A 21067-nucleotide genomic window follows, 5' to 3' on the forward strand; every position below is an offset into this window, starting at 1 on the left:
CTTGGAATAACCCTTCAGGCATCCATGGGAATCCCGCAATCTAAAAACAGCCTTCAAACTAACTCGACCATAATCCAACTCCCATAGCCCTAACACTCCCATATCGCAAACTCACAGAGTCACCTCAGCAGGTCCAGTCAACTCAATCCGAACCTTCTTCGTAACACTCTGTCTCTGAGCATCATACCCAACATCCCGACGCTTATCCTTCTGCCCAAGCAGCGTAACAGCCTCAACAACCACATTGGGACGATACCCAAACCGACCCTGGATCTGAAGCTTACCATCCCGGTACTTGAACTGAATCTCCGCCGCACTATCCGGCTGAATCGACTCGCCATCATCAATATACAGCTCACCCTCCGCAGACCCATCAACACCCGGCGCAATGAGAATCTCAAAGTCGCGCTTGCGCAGATCCGTCGTTGTCTTGGCACTTTCTGTACGGAGGGGAATGATACTCCCACCACGGATATGAATCGGGATATCGGTAATAGCGAGATCAGTAATCGTCTTCACAGATCCATCGCCCTGCACAGCAACACCAGTGAACCAATCATAGAAGATATCATCAGGGAAATAGGCGTCGACAGAGGTAGCGCCCTCTTCCGAGACAGGCGAGACGAGAATGGAATCACCGTAGAAAAACTGCAGCTCGTTGTCAAAGGTCTTTCTATCCTCAGGGTAGACATAGAAAAGCGGCTGGAGGAACGGACTACCCGTCAAGGTCTGACGATGGAAGGAAGTATACAGATAATCGAGAAGACGGTATCTGATATCGATGATCTTCTTCGCGGCCTTTGTCACAGTCGGCCAGCGGTAGAATTCCTGTGGTGTGGTACCGAACTCGTTGTGATTCCGATAGAACGGATAGAAGCCGCCGAGCAATGCCCAACGCGCGCAGAGCTCTTCTGTCGTATTTCCGCTGAAGCCGCAGACGTCGCTGCCGACCATTGGGATCTGGAAAATTGAGGCGAAGGCTAGCATCTGCGCGATTGATACACGGTATTTATCCCATTGGCTGAAATTATCGCCGAGCCTGTTGGGGGAGGGGAATTGGGTTAGTATAGGTGGACCTGGTAGACTGGTTTGGGAGATTTGTGTGATCTTACCAGTGGCCGACCTGGGAGCCTGCTCCGGCGAAGGTACTACGCGTGATGATCAACGGTCGCACGTCGGGTCGACGCTCCAACATTGCTTTGCGGGAAGCCGAGCTCATCACTGGGAGTGGTGTTAGGAAGGTTCCGATAATGAAAACGGGGGACTTACTAGTTCCGTAGAGATTATGCGTGTCATACTCAGCGTACCCCTCACCAGCATGAATGATATCTGTATCAATAGTCTTATTGCTAATTGAACCAGCCTCGTTTGCGATCTGATAAGGCGGGTTAATAAGGTCTCGACCAGACAAGCCGACCTTCTTTCCCTTTCCACCGCGGCTCCGTTTCTCGCCGACGCTACGTGTCTCGAGAACAGCATCATCTCTCTTCGCATGGCGCGACAAAGAAGCCCCGGATGAAGAAGACCCAGGTTGGAAATCAGCTGGGAAACCGGGGATATGGCGGGGAGGTGCTCGGACTGGCGGAGGCGCTGGGGGTAGGTCGTTCTCCTTGGCATACTCTGCTGGGTCCTTGCAGGGGTACGGGCAGAAGTTTGAAGCTTCATTCATGTCGATCCATAGACCGTCGATGTCGATGCCGTCTCCTGCGCTGAAGAATCGCTTGAATTCTGAGTTCCAGTATCTCTGGGTGTCTTTGTTGAACCAGTCTGGGAAGACGGTTAGGCCGGGCCAGACGGCGCCTGGAGATATTCTGTTAGGAATGATGAATATTATGGTTTTGTTGGTAAAATTACCTTCGTAAAGTTCATTCTGTTCATTATCACGATACAGGAAGACGCCCTGGTCGTGACCCCGCTTGAAAGCACCGTTATCTAGTGCCACACTACCGTTAGAGAAGCATCTAAGGGGAGCAAGTATAATACTTACCAGAATTGCTGACGGCCGGATCGACCATGACAATGTAGTGCTGGTCATGCCTGTGAAGATACGAAACCAACTCGCGCATCTTGTCGACAGGGAACCGCTCATCGTCTACAGTAAATACCCGTCGAGCACTCATATAATCAATATCGGTCCACATAGTCTCGAGTGGGATTCCAGCACGACTGTAGTTGTAAACTACCTCGGCGACATCGAAGACATCCTGGTAGCCATATCGGCAGTTGTGATACTAGAGGAATGTTAATTAGAATACAATTTCAAGAAGCCGATGTGGTAATAACATACTCCAAAAGTCCAGTAGCTTTGCATAGCAGGAAGACCAACGACCTCGGAATACTGCTCGCTGACCTCCTTGGGAGTCGGACCAGCCATGAAGTAGAAGTCTAGGACTCCGCCGAGGGTGTTATACTCAAGATATTGTTTGCCATCGGCAGTCTTGTCAATCTTGATGTCCATGCCGTTCGAGTTCAAAAAGAAGACCCCGTGGGTGCCCTTCTCTCCGCGGTGATCAACGTAGATAGGATGAGTGCCGTAGAGGTTCGAGTTGGAAGGGATTCTATATGCATCACGATTCCAGATAGTGCGAGTATAGTTAGTGGTAGGCAGACGCAGCGAATCACTGTGTTCGCCCAGACCATACAGGTTGGGATCATTGGGAAGCCAGGTACGCAAATTCAAGTATTGAGATTGGAAGATGATATCGGTGTCAGAAGTGTCGAAAAGCACTTCATCCCCGCGCAGAACTCGGAATGAAAAAGGATTCTCTTCGTAGTCGAAGCGAAGGGCGGACTCCTTTTGATGATCCGTTACGCTCTCGGGTCTGGGAAGAACTGAGTCTGGTACTTGATAGACCTCTTCATCGGCATCGTAGATCATGACATGGAGGCGTGTTTCTAGTAGAATGGTGAGTATACATTTATGCCTAAGAATTAAGTATGGGGATATAGTATACCAGTTTGTGCCTCCACAAGGAGCTTCAAGTTTGGAAGATCCGTGCCATAGGTATTACAGGCATCCCCAGCAAGATCAAGGTCAGCCGTCAATTTCTGACCCAACTGCTTCACATTAGAAGCTTTATAGCCAGGGCAACCGTCAAACTGTGATGTCGATCCCAGGACAGCGGCACCCACGAGGGGAGCCAGGAGAAACAATGTGCCTTTCATGTTTAAAATCGGGCGAGCATTGAAGCACAGAACAAACACAGCATGCACACAGCAGGATACACTGAATATCGTAGATTGACAAGAGGGACAGTGCACCCTTTTAAGGGATGCACTGGCCCAGATCAAAGTTGAGGGGAACTGTAGGGTGATACGAAATGGATCAAGGGGATGTTAGAGTGAGATTCATTTCTTGGCCACATGATAAGTGCATTGACAATTGCTCTGTCACATCGACCACATCTTTCCAAGGTTGTTGTGCAGGGAAACGGGAAATTCGGATGCTCCCTGTCGGCTGTGGTCGGCCTGATTTCGGGTCTGTAGGTACAGTAGCTCCAATAGCTCCAGATTCATCCTGCAGGGTCCTATTTTTAGTTCAGTTGCTTTTTTTTTTCAAGTCCGAGAATGACGTGAGATGCTTTTGACTTGCAGGGTCCCCAAGGCTGTCATCTGTTACCTTAATGATTGTCTCCAGTTTCTTGACCTACGTTCAACCAAAAAGAATTAAATAAAATAGTCATTTCATGGGCTTTCTATTCTCCCCAAGGGCATCCTCTAGGCATCATTCATGAATATAAAAAGAAAATCGTCAACGCCAACAGCTCTTGATCCCAACCAGAAACCCGCTGATGTTCTCAAATACCGCTTATCTTTTTCACTTTCTTCGCTCAAAACTTCTGCCCAGCGGTGGCGGCCTTGACATCCTCCTCCGAGCTCATAATCTGCACCTTGATGGCGCCAGTCTTGGGATTAGCGGCGGTCTCAAAGGCCTTGAGAGCGTCCTCGATAGAGTAGCGGTGAGTAACTAGCTTGCGCAAATCGATCACACCGTTCTGAACCAGGCGAATGGCCCGAGGCCAGGTATTGCAGTAGCGGTACTGGTACTGCAAGTCGATCTCCTGGGTGCTGAGACGCATGAAGGGGATGGTCATCTCGTTCTTGCCGACACCGATGACAAACACCTTACCACCGAACTTGACACTCCAGATGGCAGAGTTGACACTGCTCTCGACACCGGTGCACTCCAGGGCCAGCTTGGGGCGCAGGGCGTCAGGGCCAGAACCCTGACCGTCATTCAGGGCATTAATAATACCATCGGCACACTCTTCGGCCGACTTGCCAATCTCCACCTTGTAGGTGCGCACTTCAGGAACCAGGGACTTGGCAAAAGCCAAACGGCCCTCGTCAATGTCAGTGATGACAATAGGACAGGCACCAGCAGCGCGTGCACTGAGCAAACTGATCAGACCGATAGGACCGGCACCGGTGATAAGCAAAGGGTCACCGAGACGCAGACCACTGCGCTCGACAGCCGCCAAAGTCACACTGAGAGGCTCCAACATAGCACCGTCCTCATAGCTCATATCACCGATCTTGTGGCACCAAACGGCGGGGTGGTTGACGTATCGCCGAAGCAGGCCATCGACAGGCGGTGTGGAGAGGAAAGCGACATTGGTGCAACCGTTGTAGCGACCGGTCAGGCAGGGCTCGCAGGCGTTGCAAATAACGTTGGGCTCGACGGCAACGCGGTCGCCGACCTTGAGGTGGGTGACATCAGGGGCGACGGCGAGAATTTGACCGGCAGATTCGTGACCGAGGACATGGTCTCCCGTGACGATCATGGGACCAATGCAGCCGGCGTGCCAGAAGTGCACATCGGATCCGCAAATACCGGTGCTGCGCACCTCGATTGTGACCTCGCCAGCCTTCAGGCCCTTGCCAGCATTGATGTCCTCTACTGTCGGGTTGGACTCGGCGATCCAAAGGTCATGTTTGGGGTTGGTGTAGACACCGATGTTGGTCTTGGTGACGGTTGCGGAAGACATTGTATAGTGTAAGAGGGGAAGAGAAGGAAAATGAATGATAAATGCATTAATGCGAGGGATCAGCCACTTTAATACTTGACCCCCCAAAAAAATCCGTGTCCTGTGATCTCATATTGTTCAACCCCACGTTGATAGATGGAGTAACGAAAAAGTGGAGTGGAGGGGCCCTTTCGATTTAACCGGGGGGGTTCAACTGCTTTTTACCGTCTGAATTAGGAAACCCTTGCCCGCTCTCAGTCTCGGGCCGAATTCTGTGATCGGCTATCGGTTAATATTGTGATCTCTCAATTTCCTTCAGGGTTATTTTCTCATGTTATCTTTCGGGTTCATGAACAATCTTAGAAGTGTTTCTGATTCAAGTCAATAACATGGTACTATGTATACCGTGTGAGAATTGTGTCAAGAGAGGGAATTCTCCGGTGGAGGTGAATTTCAAGTGGAGCAAATGCTTTTTTCCGAGACAAACAGTGCAAACTGATTTGATAGCCTCAGGCACTATTTATTTATTCACACACCTGATGGATATCTCTCTACTATATATGATACCTAAATGTACAACATAGATTTGATCTGTCTTACCATGCATGGCTACTCTGTTCCCTGTTACAAGCCTATTGGAATCCAGGAACCAAACTCTCAGATATTTCAAGGCAGAGCGAGAAGCCGTGTAACAATTATTGTCATCTGACTACTTACACCTAAGGATGTATGTAGGACTGTGTCAGACAAATTCAAGGTCCAGTTTCATTCTGTACGATTGTCCATTAGACTGGCTGCTACGGTTGTTTGGCAGTGTCACAGTTGTGAGCTGATGATAAATGCCTAAAGGAAATACGTGTACGGAGTATATATCTATCTAATTGGATATTTTTTACTGTAGCATCATTCATAACCACCTGGAATGGATTGCCCCTTATATAGATCCCTCCCTAGACAACATCTATGTTGGTCGGGTTGTTCTCTCTGGCCTATATACAACATAGAAATCGCCAGCCGCTGTTTTATAGTAAATTCGACCGTGTTCTGTCTTTGCTTCTCGATGCATCATTTATCTATTATTCTTGATGCATGTTCTGGGTCATATTTTACTTTTTTCAACTCAATTTTGTTGATAACAGAAAACAAATAACTAGTGCAGCTTTACGGTATATTACATTATATATATTTTGGCTCATAACAGCTTCAACATGGAAATTTTCTGTAGGTCAATTCCGCAGAGTATTTCTCAAGACAAAGAAGCCTTTATGTCTATTAGTCCCATTAAAAGGGAAATAAAATACATCACCTTATTCCTACTATCCGGAGTATAGTTCCAGGTTGTGATTTAATTAATGGGGCCGGATGCAGATACAATGCTATAGCAAGGTGCTAAGACTCCTATTCACTTTCAGATTCACATCTCCAAGCAAGATGAGTTTTAATATATAAACAGTAAGCCGATAAATTCTTTAAATCTTTTAAATGATCTAAACTCCCTTTAAAATCTGTAGAGAATATATTGTTTATTTGGAACGGCGACTCACGTGACCAACAATTCCTGAAGTTCCCGAGCGTCAAATCTTCATCTGGTTCTGCCGTTGCGCGAAACTCCAGATCATTAGATCATACTGCCCTCCTATTAGCGATTGCTTCGGGTGTCTTTTGCTTACTCCTTCTTTTCCACTCATTTCCTCCGCAGTATACAAAATGCCCGCCGCCACCCGTGCCGTCCTGCGGCAATCGCAGTTCCTGACCCGGAGAACCGTCGTCAGACACGCCTCCTCCACCTCGGAGGCTGCCTCCAAGGCTGGCGAGACTGCTTCCTCAGCTGCCTCCAAGGCCTCTGAGGGTCTCTCCAAGGTCTCTGCCTCCGCTGGTCCTGCCATCTCCAACGCCGCCGGTGCCCTGCGCAAGGTCGGTGGACCCGCCGGCAAGGTCATCTCTTTCGTCGATTGTAAGGGACACTCTTGATTCCTCCCCTATTTGGATGGCTACAATGGAGTGTTGGGCATTGGGTACTCATCTAAAGAGAAAGCCAATGATTGACCGATCGATCCGGTTGGAATTGTGCCCACCCAATCCCAACCTCCTTGTTGACTTCAATCCGCGGATTACATTTGCATAAGGTGCATAGCTAACCATCAATCGATATAGCCCTGATCCCCCCTACCCTCTACTACTCCAAGGTCGGAATTGAGCTCGGCAGACTGGTGTTCCGTGGCCAGAACATGGCTCCTCCGTAAGTCGGACTCGGTACTCGACCCTTTTACTCCCAATCTAACAATTCCTCCTAGCAACCTGGCCACCTTCCAGTCCTACTTCCAGCCCTTCATCAGCAACCCTGCCGCTCTCAAGACCCTCCCCTCCCCCTCGACTGTCCTCGCCTCTATCCGCAACGCCAGCCCCAAGCAGCTGGCCCTCGCCGGTGTCACTGCCGCTGAGGTCATTGGCTTCTTCACCGTTGGCGAGATGATCGGTCGCATGAACATTGTTGGTTACCGTGGCGAGGTTGCGCACGCGCACTAAGTGGATGTGGATAGAAGAGAATCGTCCTTTCCTTTTTTTCCTATGTTAATCTTCCCGCGCTGTGTATGATAGACGATGGAATCTAAACTGTTGTCTCTGAGATAGACCTTGTTACTTCAATTTCATTCCCTGTGCTGTTTGTGCTCTCCGAAAGTGTAAAATCTATTGTTTGTCCGATCAATTGTAATCTAAAGGACCATTGTTCTCGACTGGTTTATCCTTATTCTTGTTATTCCTCCCCTTTTCACCCCCCTAAACTTCTCTGTAATCATGCGGATCCCCTGGGTACGAATAGTAGTCCTGATATGGTATGTCTATTATGTTCAGACTATTCCATCGATCGAAATTATTCTTCTTTCGTTGTTTTGTCCTCCACCTCGGCGGTGATATCGGACGGACAACGCTGATTGGCCCGGGAGGAAAGTCGGCGGACCACTTTTTTTTCTTTTCGAAATATCAACGACCATTTTCGACTCAACCAACAAAAGATATGGATGCGTTCAGATTGTTGACTAGATCAACAAAATTAAAGCCCGCTTCGTCGGCTTCAGACTCTCGTCTGCCGTCTACTGGGAAAGCAGCCAACCCGCAGCTATTCCGGACCGCGGAGACCGACAAGCTTGAGTCTGCCAAGAATGGCAAAAAAAGAAAAAGAAGCGCTGCTGTTCAACAGGATGAGGAAGATGTCCCCGATCTGGACTTTTTCAGTTCAAACAAGCGCCCTGCAGCCAGCGTGACGGAAACCGCTGTTGCGACCGGGGACGATGAGAAAGTGTCTGCTCAAGATGCCGTATCCGATGACGATGATTCCATGGACGAAGTGGAGCGTCGCACTATCTTGAATTCACACAAGATCAAGGTTACAGATATGCGCGACTTGGAAGGGATCCAAGTCCAGCCTACATCTACCACAGATTCCAAAAAGAAAAAGAAGAAGTCAAAGAAAGAAGAGGCGCCGACTCTTAGTAAGAAGGAGCAGAAGCGTGCCAGACGCCTGTTCCCGGAGCCCCTGCTTAACTTCAAGGAACTTCGCTCTAAATACAAGATCTCCTCGCGACTCGCAGAGAATGTCGCAGAGCAAGGATTTACCGTACCTACAGAGGTTCAGCTTGGAACCCTACCGTTGCTTCTTGGAGAGTCTTCCGAGCCAGATCTTTTGGTTGTTGCTCCCACTGGCAGTGGAAAGACATTGTCATTCTTGATCCCTGTGATCAACAAAATTGTTCGACACCACCACTCAAACCCCGACGAGCATGGTATTCTGTCTGTGGTTGTGGCACCCACCAGGGAACTTGCAAGTCAGATCGTCAACGAGGGCCGCAAGCTAGTGGCTGGAACTGGCGTGAAGATCACACTGATGAGAAAGGGTATGCGTGTTGGAGATTATGGTGATGCTGGTGCCAATGTTCTTGAAGAGAACAACGAAGAATCATCCGGGTCGGAAGATGAAGAGGCCGAAAACAAGCCAGCAAAGGAGCGCGCCAACATCCCGGTCACTAAGAGTGATATTCTCGTCACTACACCTCTGATGCTGGTCAATGCTCTATCCGCGAATCGGACGACCACCATGGCAACATTGCCTCTAGTGCGGAGTTTGGTTATGGACGAAGCCGATGTCCTCCTTGACCCGTTGTTCCGGGAACAGACCCTCGATATCTGGAAATCATGCTCACACCCCGACTTGCGTGTCGGCCTTTGGTCAGCCACCATGGGATCGAATATCGAGGATCTCACCAAGTCAACCATCAGAGAGCGACTGGAAGATCTCGGACAAAAGCCAAGTGCGCCACATGCACTGCTTCGTCTGGTTGTAGGATTGAAAGACTCTGCAATCCCCAACATCGACCACAAACTTGTGTACGCAGCAACAGAACAGGGTAAACTGATGGGACTTCGCCAACTTCTTCGCCCCGCTGCAGCCTCAGCATCAGATATCCGCCTTCGCCCTCCCTTCCTCATTTTCACACAAACCATTCCTCGTGCAGTGGCCCTGCACTCCGAACTCAAATATGATATCCCCGCCGAAGCGGGTGGATCCTCCCGTATTGCAGTTCTCCACTCCGATCTCTCAGACGGCCAACGTTCCGACATTATGCGCGACTTCCGCAAAGGCGAGATCTGGATTTTGGTCACAACAGATCTGCTCGCCCGTGGTGTTGACTTCCGCGGTATCAACGGCGTAGTCAACTACGATATCCCCAACTCGGCCGCCGTCTACGTCCACCGCGTGGGGCGAACCGGTCGTGCTGGTCGCGAGGGCGGTATCGCCGTCACCTACTACACCAAGGAAGACATTCCCTACGTGAAGAGTATTGCCAACATCATCGACGTCAGCGAGAAGCTGCGCGGCGGCGAAGAAGGCGACAAATCCATCCAGAAATGGCTGCTCGACGCTCTGCCAAATCTGAGCAAGAACAGCAAGAAGGATATGAAGAGGCACGGTGTCAAGGCGCGCCAGGCCCCGAGATTGACTGATAAGGAGGATGATGGAAAGGGCGCTCGCGGTATGAGAATCAGTACTAAGAGTGGCTTTGAACGTCGCATGGAGAATAACAAAAGGGGTGCTATCGAGGCCAGTCGCAACAGGAAGGCTGCGGCAGCGGCTAGCGGCAACGTCAGCGATGCTGGTAGCTGGGGTGGATTGGATGATTAAATGCTCAAAGTTTCTACTGTACAATACACTATTCCCAAAGTTGCTACCGCGGTATTCCCATAATCATGATCATATCATAAATGCATTAAGTCATCTCATGAAGTATTACACATAAAAGTCCTTCGTCTTAATCATCCACCTACTTCTGGCTCTGACTCTGACCATTCCCTTCACTCCGAGGAGCTGCAGCCTGAGCAGGAGGAGGCGGCGGCGGCGGCGGCGGCTTCTCCTCAACAACCTTCCTCACCAACTTGACAGGCACAAAAGGACAATCCAACAATCCCTGCTCCTCAAGAACGCGCGAAAGCTCATCACCATCACGATCATAATAAAGCGCCCATTCGCCCTCCTCTTCTTCAACCGCAATAAAAGAATTCTGCTTCCCTGCCAGCGAAATGAACTTCTCATTCTTGCACCAGTCCCACGGCTCGACCAGCTGCTCCACACTCTGCGACCGATTCCCGTACTTCAATTCATACGTTTCGTTATCTGCATAGATCCAGTTGAGAAGGGGCGGGTTATCTTGGACGTAAGTCGGGAGTCCGAAGCCGCGCTCACGCTTGAGGTATTTCAATTCTTCCGGTTCTGGATATTCGATATAGAAGGCAAGGGCTGTGAAAGCTGGTGGGGATCGTTTTGAGGGATCTGGGTCGGCGAGGTAGACCTGCGGGGGGTAATAGTGTTAGGCCAATCTGCGATTTGGGCTCTGAATTATAATGTTCAGAGGGATTGTGATGGCTGTGAAGTCTTCATCTGGTTTGCATTGGGGTTCCTTACCTTTTCGTCTCTTACAACAACAGTCATCCCGTTTAATTCGCGGTCGTCGTCTGTGTCCCCATCGCATTCTGCTACTATGTTGAACTTCACCATGCGACGGGCCTCTTCTTTGCGCTGGTTTGCTTTGCGCTGCTCGCTGGATGCGAGGGATACACCCGTCACCGTTGGGATGGAAGTTAGGGCTAGAAGTCCGATCATTGTGCAGGTGTTTGGTGGTATGCGATATTAGGTATGCGGTGTTTCCGTACTGCACGGTCCAAAGGTCGAGGGCGAAGGAATGAACCACAGTCGGTATATGGAGGGTAGGATATGCAATTATATCGCAGTTGATGTCCTTGGATTTGGCCGGTTATGAATAGCACTTTGACAGTTGGTATTCTGACGTTTTGGTCTGGACTCAGGTCTGTTGTCGCATTAGGATGATTTGCTTGATACTTGAATGATGTTGAGCTGTTGACTTACCACACGGAGATAGAGAATATCTGTTTTCTGAAAATCGATATAGACACAAGTCATTCTTCTTGTTAGGATTCGTGAAGCCTTAGAAATACAGGATGAAGTAGAAATCCATGATCCATTGAAATGGTGACACCGACGTCATCGCCACGTGATGGACCTGCTCCTCTTTTCTGTCGACCAACAATGTTTCCTCATTCATCAAGTTGATTTTTACCGAAAAAAATGATAGAGATTCATTTTCAAGGTTTGACCTTGAAGGGTTGCTTGCATTTCTCAATAACCCACGTCTAGGAATCCTATTCTAATCTATCGTGTATCGTTATTATTCGTCATTTCGTTTGGTCACCATTCCCAATATGACCTGGCAGTACTGCCATTATACCCTTTCACTCCATCCCCAAATCGACCACCAGCAGTTGACGGCCAATGCGCCTCCATCCGCACTCTCCCAGTCATCATAGCCGACCTCCTCGCCCTCCTCAACCACAGCCAGCCCCAACTCGCCCATCCGCTGCCGGAACTCCTTCACCTGCGGCAGATATGCATCTCGTAGCGGCATCTCCACCACGACTCGCGCACCAAGCCCACGGCTAAGCCAAGGATTAATGGTATCCACCAACCATTTGGGATGGTTGGGCGAGTACAATGGATCCGCGGCGAGAATCACATCAAACTGTTCCTCCGCAGTTGGAAGTGGCGATGGCGTGGCCGACCAGTCAAGCAAACCGGTGGTCACATTCGCCCCAGTTCTGCCGAGGAGTTCTATGTTCAAGGCAGCGTTGTGGGCGAGGTTGGGGACAATATCAGGCAAGTCGGTGAGGTGGACGGTGGCAGATGCACCCTGCAGAGCTGCAAAGGAAAGCCCGACCAAGCCTGTTCCGGCACCGAGTTCAAGTGCCCGCAGAGGCTTTTGGGGGTTCGATGTGGAGGGAGTAACCGACGCCGAGGGAACAAGTGCTGGTGGCGATCCAAGGTTGTGAAGCCGGCGTGAGAGAAGATAGGAAGATACCCAAGTCTTCATACCGAGGTTGTCCGCCGTGATTGACGGTTCATGCAGGGTCAGTGTGTATTCTTCGCCGGAGCCGGTGGGCACGCTGAAGATTCGAGACATTGCCGGCATAGCTGGTGGCAGGTGAGTCACGGTCAGCGGGATAACACAAGACAGCTGGATAGACGGTGGCCTGCTTACCGGTTCGACCAGACCGTTCACTGAGTCGTGCAGCGGCCGCATCCCAGATTGCCTCCCGGAGTTCCTCGGTATCGAGCCATGCTAGCGGACTGGCGATGATGGATGTGAGATACCGAGTCACTCCGGCAGGCTGGACCGCGGGGCCCTTGACGACATCAGCGGTCGTGCCAAATGTGCGCGGCTGCAAGCTCAACAGAGCTAATGCTTTCACGAGATCGGTTCCCGAGGGCTTCTGGTAGAGTTGCGGGAGGTCAAGCACTGCGCTTATCAGCTCCATTATCTTTTGTGGACCGAATAGACTAGAGGGGTAGATTGTGAACTAACCATGTAGAGGCTCATCTGTAGCGGTGATCATGATGATAACTGTATATTCTCTAAGTATTGCCGGAGAGGAATATAAAGCAACGAATTGGCCTCACAGCCCGGAGAATCGCGAAATGTGGCGGAGAAAAAAAAAGAAAATATTCCCAAAGAGGAAAGGCTGGCGCTGCCGTTCCGCGGGTTGGCCGTCGCCTAGATTATCAGGCATCAAGATATCAACAGAAGAGCAGGATGATCTCGAATGAGAAAAAAGAGCCTAATCGCTGTACCTATACAAGAAGACTCAATCAAAAACAAGCCAGAGTGGGTATATTAAGCTAGCAATCACTAATGATCATGTTAATACAAAAAATATAATGGTATCTCTACTATCCATATGAACGCCGGTGCACCAAGTAAATGATACTCCAAATCAGTTCAACGTTGCTTTGAAGCCCTGATAAGCTTGTTCGATATCGAACGCAAGTTCACGCGCTTGGTCTTCGCTCAATTCCTCAGTAGCTCGCATTTGATTCAATGCGATCAACCACTGAATGATCTTGCCGCGGTCTTCAAAATCGGTATCTGTTACCTTGTTCACAGACTGAATCACCTCCGATAAAAGTGGATGCAATGCATCCTTGGATACCATGTTGAGTTTCAATGCATCGAGGAAGGTGATGAAGTTCTCAGTTGCAGCCAAAATAAGACTACCCGAGGCACCGCCAGCCGGTCCCGTCGTTGCTGCGCCCATATTAGACGTTGATGCGCCATGAGAAGCTTGCTCGACTGTAGCCGGGAGACCAATGCGCAATCTCTCTGTGGCTCGTGGGCATTCTAACTATATTGTCCACCTGGCGTCAGAGATGCCTTGGAGGTTGCGGGGTAAAACGAAGAACACTCACACCCCACATCCGTTTGAAGGTTTCTAGATCCACAAACTCCCGCGATACTGTCTCGTCCCCAAGACTGGACTTGTATTGCTTCAATAGCCGTGTGCATGTCTCGGTATATTCTGCCTCGGTGACCACGTCCTTGATGTATGCTTTCTCGAGTCCATCGAGCGTGACGATGATGCTGTAGATTTCGGCTAGTGATTCGTATAAGTCACGTTCGGCTGAACTGGATGCTAGTTTGACTTCCTAAGACAAGTGGCATTAGTCAATATGACTATGAATGCGGAGACAAGGATCCATACTTCATCGAGGTTGATTGTGGCCGACCGGGCGGGATTAGGTGTGTAGCTGTATGGAGTCGGCGCATAAGAAAGTGGGCGTTGGGAGTACATTTTTGGCAAATTCTCGATATGTACAATAATCGTCAAGTCGTTAGTCTCAACTGTAATTGAAGGTTGTCTTTGTTGTCTTGTAGATTGTCTGGACGTTATCGCCCAATGCCAAAGGCGGTCTGAAAGGCGGACCCGCCGATTTTCTCCCCAAATTTTTTTTGGACCAGCCATTTCCCGACCAAGCTACATTTGCAGACTCTTTTCTGCATTAATATCTCAAAATGGTTGGAGGTAAAAAATCGACCAAGAAGTTCGTGCAGAACCGTCTGCCGGATGTCCTTGAGCGACGCAAGGCCAATGCCAAAATCAAGCAGAGACACCAATTGAACGACAAGCGCAAGGAAAAAAGTGCTGCTCGCCGCGCCGAAGCCGAAGCCGCCGCAGCAGCGAACCCGGAGCAAGCGAAGAAAGAAAATGCCTTTTCCGAAATGAACGTCGACGACTTCTTCGCTGGCGGCTTTGATATTCCCGAAGAGAAGGGAAAGAAGGCCAGCAAGAAGGATACCACCCCCAAGATCGGCAAGCGCAAGCGCTCAGAAGATAAGGCACAGGCGGACGCTGAGGCCTCTGAGGGCGAGAGTGACGAAGACAGTGTCGATGCTTACGACGAGCACAAGGACCAGCTGGAGTCATTGAAGGACAAGGACCCCGAGTTCTATAAATATCTCAAGGAGAACGATTCTGAACTGCTCGAATTCGCTGATCAAGGCGATCTTTCGGAGGTCGACGCTTTGAGCGAAAGCGAAGAACCCGAAGACGAGGAACCGGCCAAGAAGAAGAAGAAGAAGTCCAAGAAGGAAGAGGAGGAGCCCGAGGATGAGACCTTGACCATTGAGATGGTCAAGAAGTGGCAGAAGTTGATGGAGGAGCAGAACTCGATCCGAGCCATGCGCCAGGCTGTGCTTGCTTTCCGTGCGGCCGCCTATGTCAATGACCCCGATGCCCCCGAGCAAAAATACACCATCTCCGACAAGAACGTGTACCACCAGGTTCTCGTCACGGCCCTTAACACCATCCCCAAGGTCCTGGCCCACCACCTCCCCGTCAAGGAGAGCGCCTCTGGCAAGATCAGAGTGTCATTGGATTCCAAGAAGTTCAAGACCCTCACTCCTCTGATCAAATCGCACACTGCTTCAGTTCACCAGCTTCTGATCAACTTGTCTGATGCATCGACACTCAAGTTGACCCTCGCGTCAATTGAGCCCATGCTGCCTTACCTTCTTCAGTTCCGCAAGGTGCTGAAGACACTCGTTAAGATTGTCGTCGGAATCTGGGCTGATGTGTCCACGGCCGATGCCACCCGTATCACAGGTTTCTTGATTCTGCGCCGCCTTATGGTTCTGGGAGATGCAGGTATCAGGGAGAGTGTGCTCAAGGCCACCTACGAGGGTGTTGTCAAGGGTAGCCGAAACACAACGGTGCACACGCTAGCCGGCGTGAACTTGATGAAGAACTCCGCAGCCGAAATCTGGGGCATTGACCAGAACGTCTCATACACAGCAGGATTCTCCTTCATCCGTCAGCTGGCCATGCACCTGCGCAAGAGCATTACCAACACCTCCAAGGAGTCCTACAAGACCATCTACAACTGGCAATACGTGCACTCTCTGGACTTCTGGTCCCGAGTGCTTTCACAGCATTGCGATGGCCTTGTCGAGGCTCAAATCGGCAAGCAGTCCGCTCTGCGTCCCCTCATCTACCCCGTCGTGCAAATCACCCTGGGCGCCATGCGCCTCATCCCAACCGCCACGTACTTCCCTCTGCGCTTCCAATTGACGCGCTCCCTGCTCCGTATTTCCCGCGCCACTGGCACCTATATCCCGCTCTCCGCTTCCCTTCTCGAGGTCCTGACCTCAGCTGAGATGCGCAAGCACCCTAAGTCCAGCACGCTCAAGCCCCTGGACTTCAACACAGCGATCCGCGCACCCAAATCCTACCTGCGCTCGCGCACTTACCAGGACGGCATCGGTGAGCAGGTCGCCGAGCTCCTCTCCGAGTTCTTTGTTCTGTGGTCCAAGCACATTGCCTTCCCTGAACTGTCCGTGCCCGTCGTTGTCTCCCTCAAGCGCTGGCTGAAGCAGGTCTCTGCCCGCAGCGGTGGAAACAAGAACGCCAAGATCAACCAGATGATCTTGCTGCTCGTGCAGAAGGTTGAGACCAATGCCCGCTGGATCGAGGAGCGCCGCCTGAACGTTTCATACGCTCCTCGCAACCGCTCCGGTGTCGAGTCTTTCCTTAAGGATGTTGACTGGGAGTCTACCCCCGTCGGTGCGTTCGTCAAGACGCAGCGCAAGCTGCGTGCGGAGCGTGCCGCTGTCCTCGAAGAAGGTCGTATTGAGGAAGAGAAGCGGAGAGAGGAGGCGAAGAAGAACGGTGGCGAGGATGAGGATATGGGTGGTGTTGCTGGTAGTGATGATGGCAGCGAGGACGAGGATGAGGATGAGGAGGAATTGGAGAGCGAGGAGGAAGCCGAGATCGAGAGTGAAGACGAGGACGAGGACGAGCTGGAGATGGAGGACGAGTAGATCGTCTAGTTTTTGTTTTTAATTTGTATATCTCCTTGTCCACGTCCATGTCCATCTACTTCACACGGTTATTGCATATGTCTACTTTGTTTACCAGGATACACCAATGGGTAGCTAACTCAGTCCTATAAAAGAAATCATTTATCTTAACAAGCTTCATATCATCATAGGTCTCATAAATCTACGCTCTGTAAAGCAGTCCAATAAATCAGGCTAGCAAAAAAAAAAGCAGGGGGGGTATATCAAAAAGAATGCACCATCTAAACAGACCCAACAGGCCCATGCTCCTGAGCCCAAGCCCTAGACCTATCCCTCCGCATAGCAGCATCCTCCTCCTCAGCCCAAGCCAAAGACTCACTAGGCAACATAATAGCCTTATCAATCGCCACGGGCAAACCACGATGTCTACCACGCAACGCCACAGCCGCAAGAATCAACTTGCTAATAGTATGCCATGCACCACAGAACGAGTAATTCTTCCCCGGGAACCCAAGACTAACACCCACACAGCCGTAGGCAGAGACAACCTCGAAGATGATATTGAAGGTGGAGAAAGCCACAGGCTGGGATTCATAGTGGTCCGACTCACGGATGGCGATGAAGAATACGGCGAGCGCGATCCACCACAGGTCATGGCTGAGCTGGGAGCGGAGCTGTTGGTGCACGAAGTAGCCGCGCGAAGTCTCGGATAGGCCTGGGCGACCGAGGTGGTGGCGGATTAGGTCCATTACTACGTTGCTGCGGCTTGTGTTTGCTGGGGAGTCTGGGGATTCGTCGTGCGCGTAGATACCAAGCGACCGTTCTTCGTAGACGTTTGTGTTGCTGTGTGGGGTGTTAGATTGGGGGTTGATTTGGTGGTGTTCATGGGTTACTTACCGCATTGTGAGCGTTACTGGGTACGCGGAGACGTACTGAGTGAGTTTGTTAGTTTTGGGTTCGGGGTTTAGTGTATAGGATATGAGACTATAATGTCTTACCATCATGAGCACTAGAGGTTGTGTTAGCATGATTATCTCTCAGTCTAGCGAGGATTTTGACACCACTTACCATAGAGAACCAAGAGACCCTGGCGAAGGTCGGCAATGGTTACAACGTAGAATCCACCAGCGCGTACCGCTTTATTCGAGGGCATTTGTTAGCTTGATTCAGATATGACTGTGTCGGTGGCATTGATTGACAAACCTAGGGCTTGGAAGAGTCCATCCAACACACGGTACTCGGTAGGAAGACTCTCAATGTCCTTGTTTCCAATAGACAGCAGCTCAAATGCCGCCCAGTCGATACCGTTCAAAATGATGATCGTGCCGAGTAGATACCACGTATGGCGAGCGGGGAAGAGATTCGTATAGACCTGGCTTCATGATAAGTGTCTATATTATGGGAGGTATTGGGGTAATGCAACCTGACTTACCCTTCGAGGATGCTCCAAGATGAAATCAAGGGTAATGCGCCACGACTGCCACTTCGGTCGATCCGGGAGCATGATCCTCATAGTCCAGATAATGAACCGCAAGAAACATGGGAAGAGGGTGTTTCCCGCGAGAATCAGCAAACCCATTGTGAGAAGTGGGTAAGCACTAGAGATGGTCAGTAAAGTTTGACAATGAAACATTAATGGTCAAGGTCACCTACTTCAACTGCAAAGCAGTCATATTCGCGTCCAAGAGCGACATGCCACTGTTCACGAAAGCAGAAACAGCAAAGAAAGCACCCGTCCAGAAAGGCGACAGGCCGTTCGTGCGTGTCACGGCGGGATCATTGGCTTCCAACCAACCACCGACACCGATCATGCCGAAGATAATAAACAAGATGAAGTAAAGGAACACAACCACAGACAGGAACGAGACGGCCTTGTACTCCACACCACCTAGTTCGTCACGCTCAGCGGGAGTGAGATCGTGGAACTGGGAGTTGCGGGACACAAGACCCTTGGAGGCCATGTACTTCTGTGTGCCGCGGAGCATTCCCTTGAAGCCAGACACCGAATCCTTTGCGACCAAGGGTACATTGGGCACTGCGTCGCGGGGGTGGTTATGCAGATCGGGTCTCGCCCCGATACCAGCCATGGGGAAGACTCGGTGGTGATGATGACGGGGTGTTCCGCCGATAGTTTTTTGGTCATCGTCCAGCCATAGCTGCTCTTCGCGGGATGATGACTCTCCCAGTTTCATCTGGACCAGCACGGATGTCTTCGGGCGTGGTTTACAGCCATGTCCCTCGCCGTTCTCACCGGAGAGATCAGTCCCGGTGCTTCCCTGGACGGGTCCCTGGACCTGCAGTTCAACTTGCGAGGGGTTACGAGTAGACCGCTCTCTTTTTCGCTCATCAGAGACACCTTTGAACTTTGCCTCGAAGGCCCTCTTACGTACTACAAGTACGGTGAGAGAAATGAGAATGGCATGGCCCAGGATAAGCAAGGTGAACAAAATTGCTTGCTGGAAGGTGTTCAGAGTTGAGAGATCCACCTGATCATTTGGTCGTTAGTCTCAGTACGATATCGCCATGAGATTCAGTTCATACCGTATTCAATCCAGCCCCGGTCATGGCACTGACACACATGAAAATGGAGTCCACATAGGCAACGCTCTGCCATGGGGTCGATGTCAAATAGAAAATGATACTGGCGATCATGCATGTAGCAGTGAAATAGAAATAGTGTAGAGTCAAAAAATTCACAGGTGGGAGGACTGCCATTATGGCGTTCCCGATATGCCTCCACCACTTGCGGACTGTATAAAGTGGTTAGGGAAATCCGATGGGTAAGTAGACCAGGGGGCACCTACAGATCGGCAGTGTATGCATTTTGATTGGGCGACAAAAATCGCCAGGGGTCGTTGAGAACGCGCAGTCCTTGCTGTGTGCTGAATTATTTGCCGTTGAGGCCGGCGGGCGTTTGAGGCGTTGTCGATGTAATAAATGAAAATGAAAGGGTTTTTTTTGGGGGGGGCAGGATTTTTCAGGCAAAACCCACCCAACTCGAGATATCTCGAACACTATTAATCTCCAAAATGAAGAATTTGTAAAAAAAAATTAGAATCTCAAACGAAGAAAAGGTAAAATGTTAAAAAAGCTCAACGGTCGAAAAGCTAAGCCAATTCGAGTTATGTGGGCTCGGAATTTTTTTAGACCAGACAGGAATGTATAAAGTAGAAAAAAAAAAGATCTCCGGCAGGTATATCAATACATCAATACATATGTAAGATATAAATACAGAAATAAATATAAAAAGATCATTGGTCAAAGGTGAAAAAGAAATGAAAGTACGGTGAGCGGAGAATTCCAAGACCTTGGCCCATAGGGCTGATCCTGTATAGAGAGAATACCCCATTAGGGTTGGAGAAGACCATTCCTACCTATATATGTATTATATAATATATATAATATGTAACTAACTAGTATATACCTAGGTAGCTACACTACCGCATTTAGCTAATACTACATCGTATCTCATCCTTTATACCAACTAGGATATCGTAGTTTGGTGTTGGGTCACGTGATTGTATATCAGCCTGTGTTTTGTTTCTTTTCTTTTGAAGGAAATGTAACTGTAGTACAGAGACTTAGGAAGAACCAAAGAGAGAACACAACACAATTAAAAGGCAATTCCCATTCATCCACCCAAAGTCATCTTGCTTGAACTGCCTCTGGCGGAGCCAAGGCTGCTATAACGATACTTTCGGCCAACTAGGTATGAAGCGAGGTTCCAGCTCCTGCAGAGCACGTATAAGGCCTTATATACCGGGAACCAGGGTAAGCCATTGGCCCAGATGATCATTGGGGGGTCCAATGCGGTACGGGATGTGCGTATGTCTCCGTGTTGGTCAAAGTCAGCCTGGAAACGCGAGCTTCGTTGGTGAGGCGTCATGGTGCAGATGCAATAAAAGACTCCTTCGTCATTAATGCGGACGTATGAGAGGGCGAGACGTGCCTCTTGCTTCACGTTATCCCAATAGTTGTGAATCGAAAAGTGGAACACCATCCAGGTCGAGACTGTTTCCATTCACCCACCCAAAGTCGACATCCTAATCCCCAGCCTATCATTTTTTCTGTGACCCGCCTCTTCCTGTGATCCCCTATCTCATGTTTAGTCCCTCCACCACCGGACTGGCCTGAAAGCGTGCTGGATACCGACAGAATAGGATTAAGCAGGGTAGCAGGTGGAACAGAGGACAACTTGGCGGCGACCTGGATAGCGGTCGAGGGGATCTGGGTCTGGAGCCAGGGCCGTACCTGTGCAGCGATCTGTCTGCGGAAGGATCTTGCGGGTACTGTTGTGCTCAGGTGAAGTGGTAGGAAGGTGCAATCGTGCACACAAGTAAGATTTGGTCGAATCTTTGGATAAAATGAGGAGAAACGTAGTGATAGTTTGAGATTGCTCGTGGA

General features: G+C 50.0%; 9 protein-coding genes across 9 annotated transcripts; 3 read left to right on the forward strand and 6 right to left on the reverse strand.

Moving 5' to 3' along the window:
• Positions 1-111: 111 nt before the first annotated feature.
• On the reverse strand, positions 112-3165 carry agdC (putative alpha-glucosidase; the record flags this gene model as incomplete). The annotated part of the gene is made up of 7 exons (XM_040958423.2): positions 112-1039; positions 1113-1221; positions 1270-1800; positions 1855-1932; positions 1988-2231; positions 2288-2895; positions 2955-3165. 7 exons carry the CDS (start codon positions 3163-3165, stop codon positions 112-114), a joined length of 2709 nt encoding a protein of 902 aa, XP_040811078.2.
• A 665-nt stretch (positions 3166-3830) lies between these two features.
• N7455_007701 (NAD(P)-dependent alcohol dehydrogenase) lies at positions 3831-4988 on the reverse strand (the record flags this gene model as incomplete). The annotated part of the gene is made up of 1 exon (XM_040958453.2): positions 3831-4988. One exon carries the CDS (start codon positions 4986-4988, stop codon positions 3831-3833), a length of 1158 nt encoding a protein of 385 aa, XP_040811005.1.
• Positions 4989-6674: 1686 nt separating this feature from the next.
• N7455_007702 (F1F0 ATP synthase subunit g) lies at positions 6675-7493 on the forward strand (the record flags this gene model as incomplete). The annotated part of the gene is made up of 3 exons (XM_040958504.2): positions 6675-6921; positions 7122-7206; positions 7262-7493. The coding sequence occupies 3 exons, from the start codon at positions 6675-6677 to the stop codon at positions 7491-7493; spliced, it is 564 nt and encodes a 187-aa protein (XP_040811021.2).
• A 490-nt stretch (positions 7494-7983) lies between these two features.
• On the forward strand, positions 7984-10146 carry rok1 (RNA-dependent ATPase ROK1; the record flags this gene model as incomplete). The annotated part of the gene is made up of 1 exon (XM_040958426.2): positions 7984-10146. The coding sequence occupies one exon, from the start codon at positions 7984-7986 to the stop codon at positions 10144-10146; it is 2163 nt and encodes a 720-aa protein (XP_040811056.2).
• A 139-nt stretch (positions 10147-10285) lies between these two features.
• Positions 10286-11121, reverse strand: N7455_007704 (uncharacterized protein; the record flags this gene model as incomplete). Its single annotated transcript, XM_040958518.2, has 2 exons — positions 10286-10810; positions 10924-11121. The coding sequence occupies 2 exons, from the start codon at positions 11119-11121 to the stop codon at positions 10286-10288; spliced, it is 723 nt and encodes a 240-aa protein (XP_040811105.2).
• A 637-nt stretch (positions 11122-11758) lies between these two features.
• N7455_007705 (S-adenosylmethionine-dependent methyltransferase) lies at positions 11759-12965 on the reverse strand (the record flags this gene model as incomplete). The annotated part of the gene is made up of 3 exons (XM_040958541.2): positions 12896-12965; positions 12572-12829; positions 11759-12504 (listed from the first exon to the last, which is right to left on the reverse strand). The coding sequence occupies exons 1-3, from the start codon at positions 12924-12926 to the stop codon at positions 11759-11761; spliced, it is 1035 nt and encodes a 344-aa protein (XP_040811017.2). The 5' UTR covers positions 12927-12965.
• Positions 12966-13304: 339 nt separating this feature from the next.
• On the reverse strand, positions 13305-14330 carry N7455_007706 (ESCRT-I subunit protein VPS28; the record flags this gene model as incomplete). The annotated part of the gene is made up of 3 exons (XM_040958419.2): positions 13305-13712; positions 13777-14013; positions 14070-14330. The coding sequence occupies 3 exons, from the start codon at positions 14328-14330 to the stop codon at positions 13305-13307; spliced, it is 906 nt and encodes a 301-aa protein (XP_040811085.2).
• A 50-nt stretch (positions 14331-14380) lies between these two features.
• On the forward strand, positions 14381-16684 carry N7455_007707 (mRNA-binding ribosome synthesis protein NOC2; the record flags this gene model as incomplete). Its single annotated transcript, XM_040958409.2, has 1 exon — positions 14381-16684. The coding sequence occupies one exon, from the start codon at positions 14381-14383 to the stop codon at positions 16682-16684; it is 2304 nt and encodes a 767-aa protein (XP_040811080.2).
• A 260-nt stretch (positions 16685-16944) lies between these two features.
• Positions 16945-19378, reverse strand: N7455_007708 (uncharacterized protein; the record flags this gene model as incomplete). Its single annotated transcript, XM_040958489.2, has 8 exons — positions 16945-17506; positions 17561-17595; positions 17662-17672; positions 17732-17800; positions 17867-18035; positions 18096-18261; positions 18317-19149; positions 19205-19378. 8 exons carry the CDS (start codon positions 19376-19378, stop codon positions 16945-16947), a joined length of 2019 nt encoding a protein of 672 aa, XP_040811128.2.
• Positions 19379-21067: the final 1689 nt, after the last annotated feature.

The sequence above is a fragment of the Penicillium solitum genome, assembly GCF_028829755.1.
Source record: "Penicillium solitum strain IBT 25940 chromosome Unknown utg000005l_segment0_segment0, whole genome shotgun sequence".
NCBI lineage: Eukaryota > Fungi > Ascomycota > Eurotiomycetes > Eurotiales > Aspergillaceae > Penicillium > Penicillium solitum.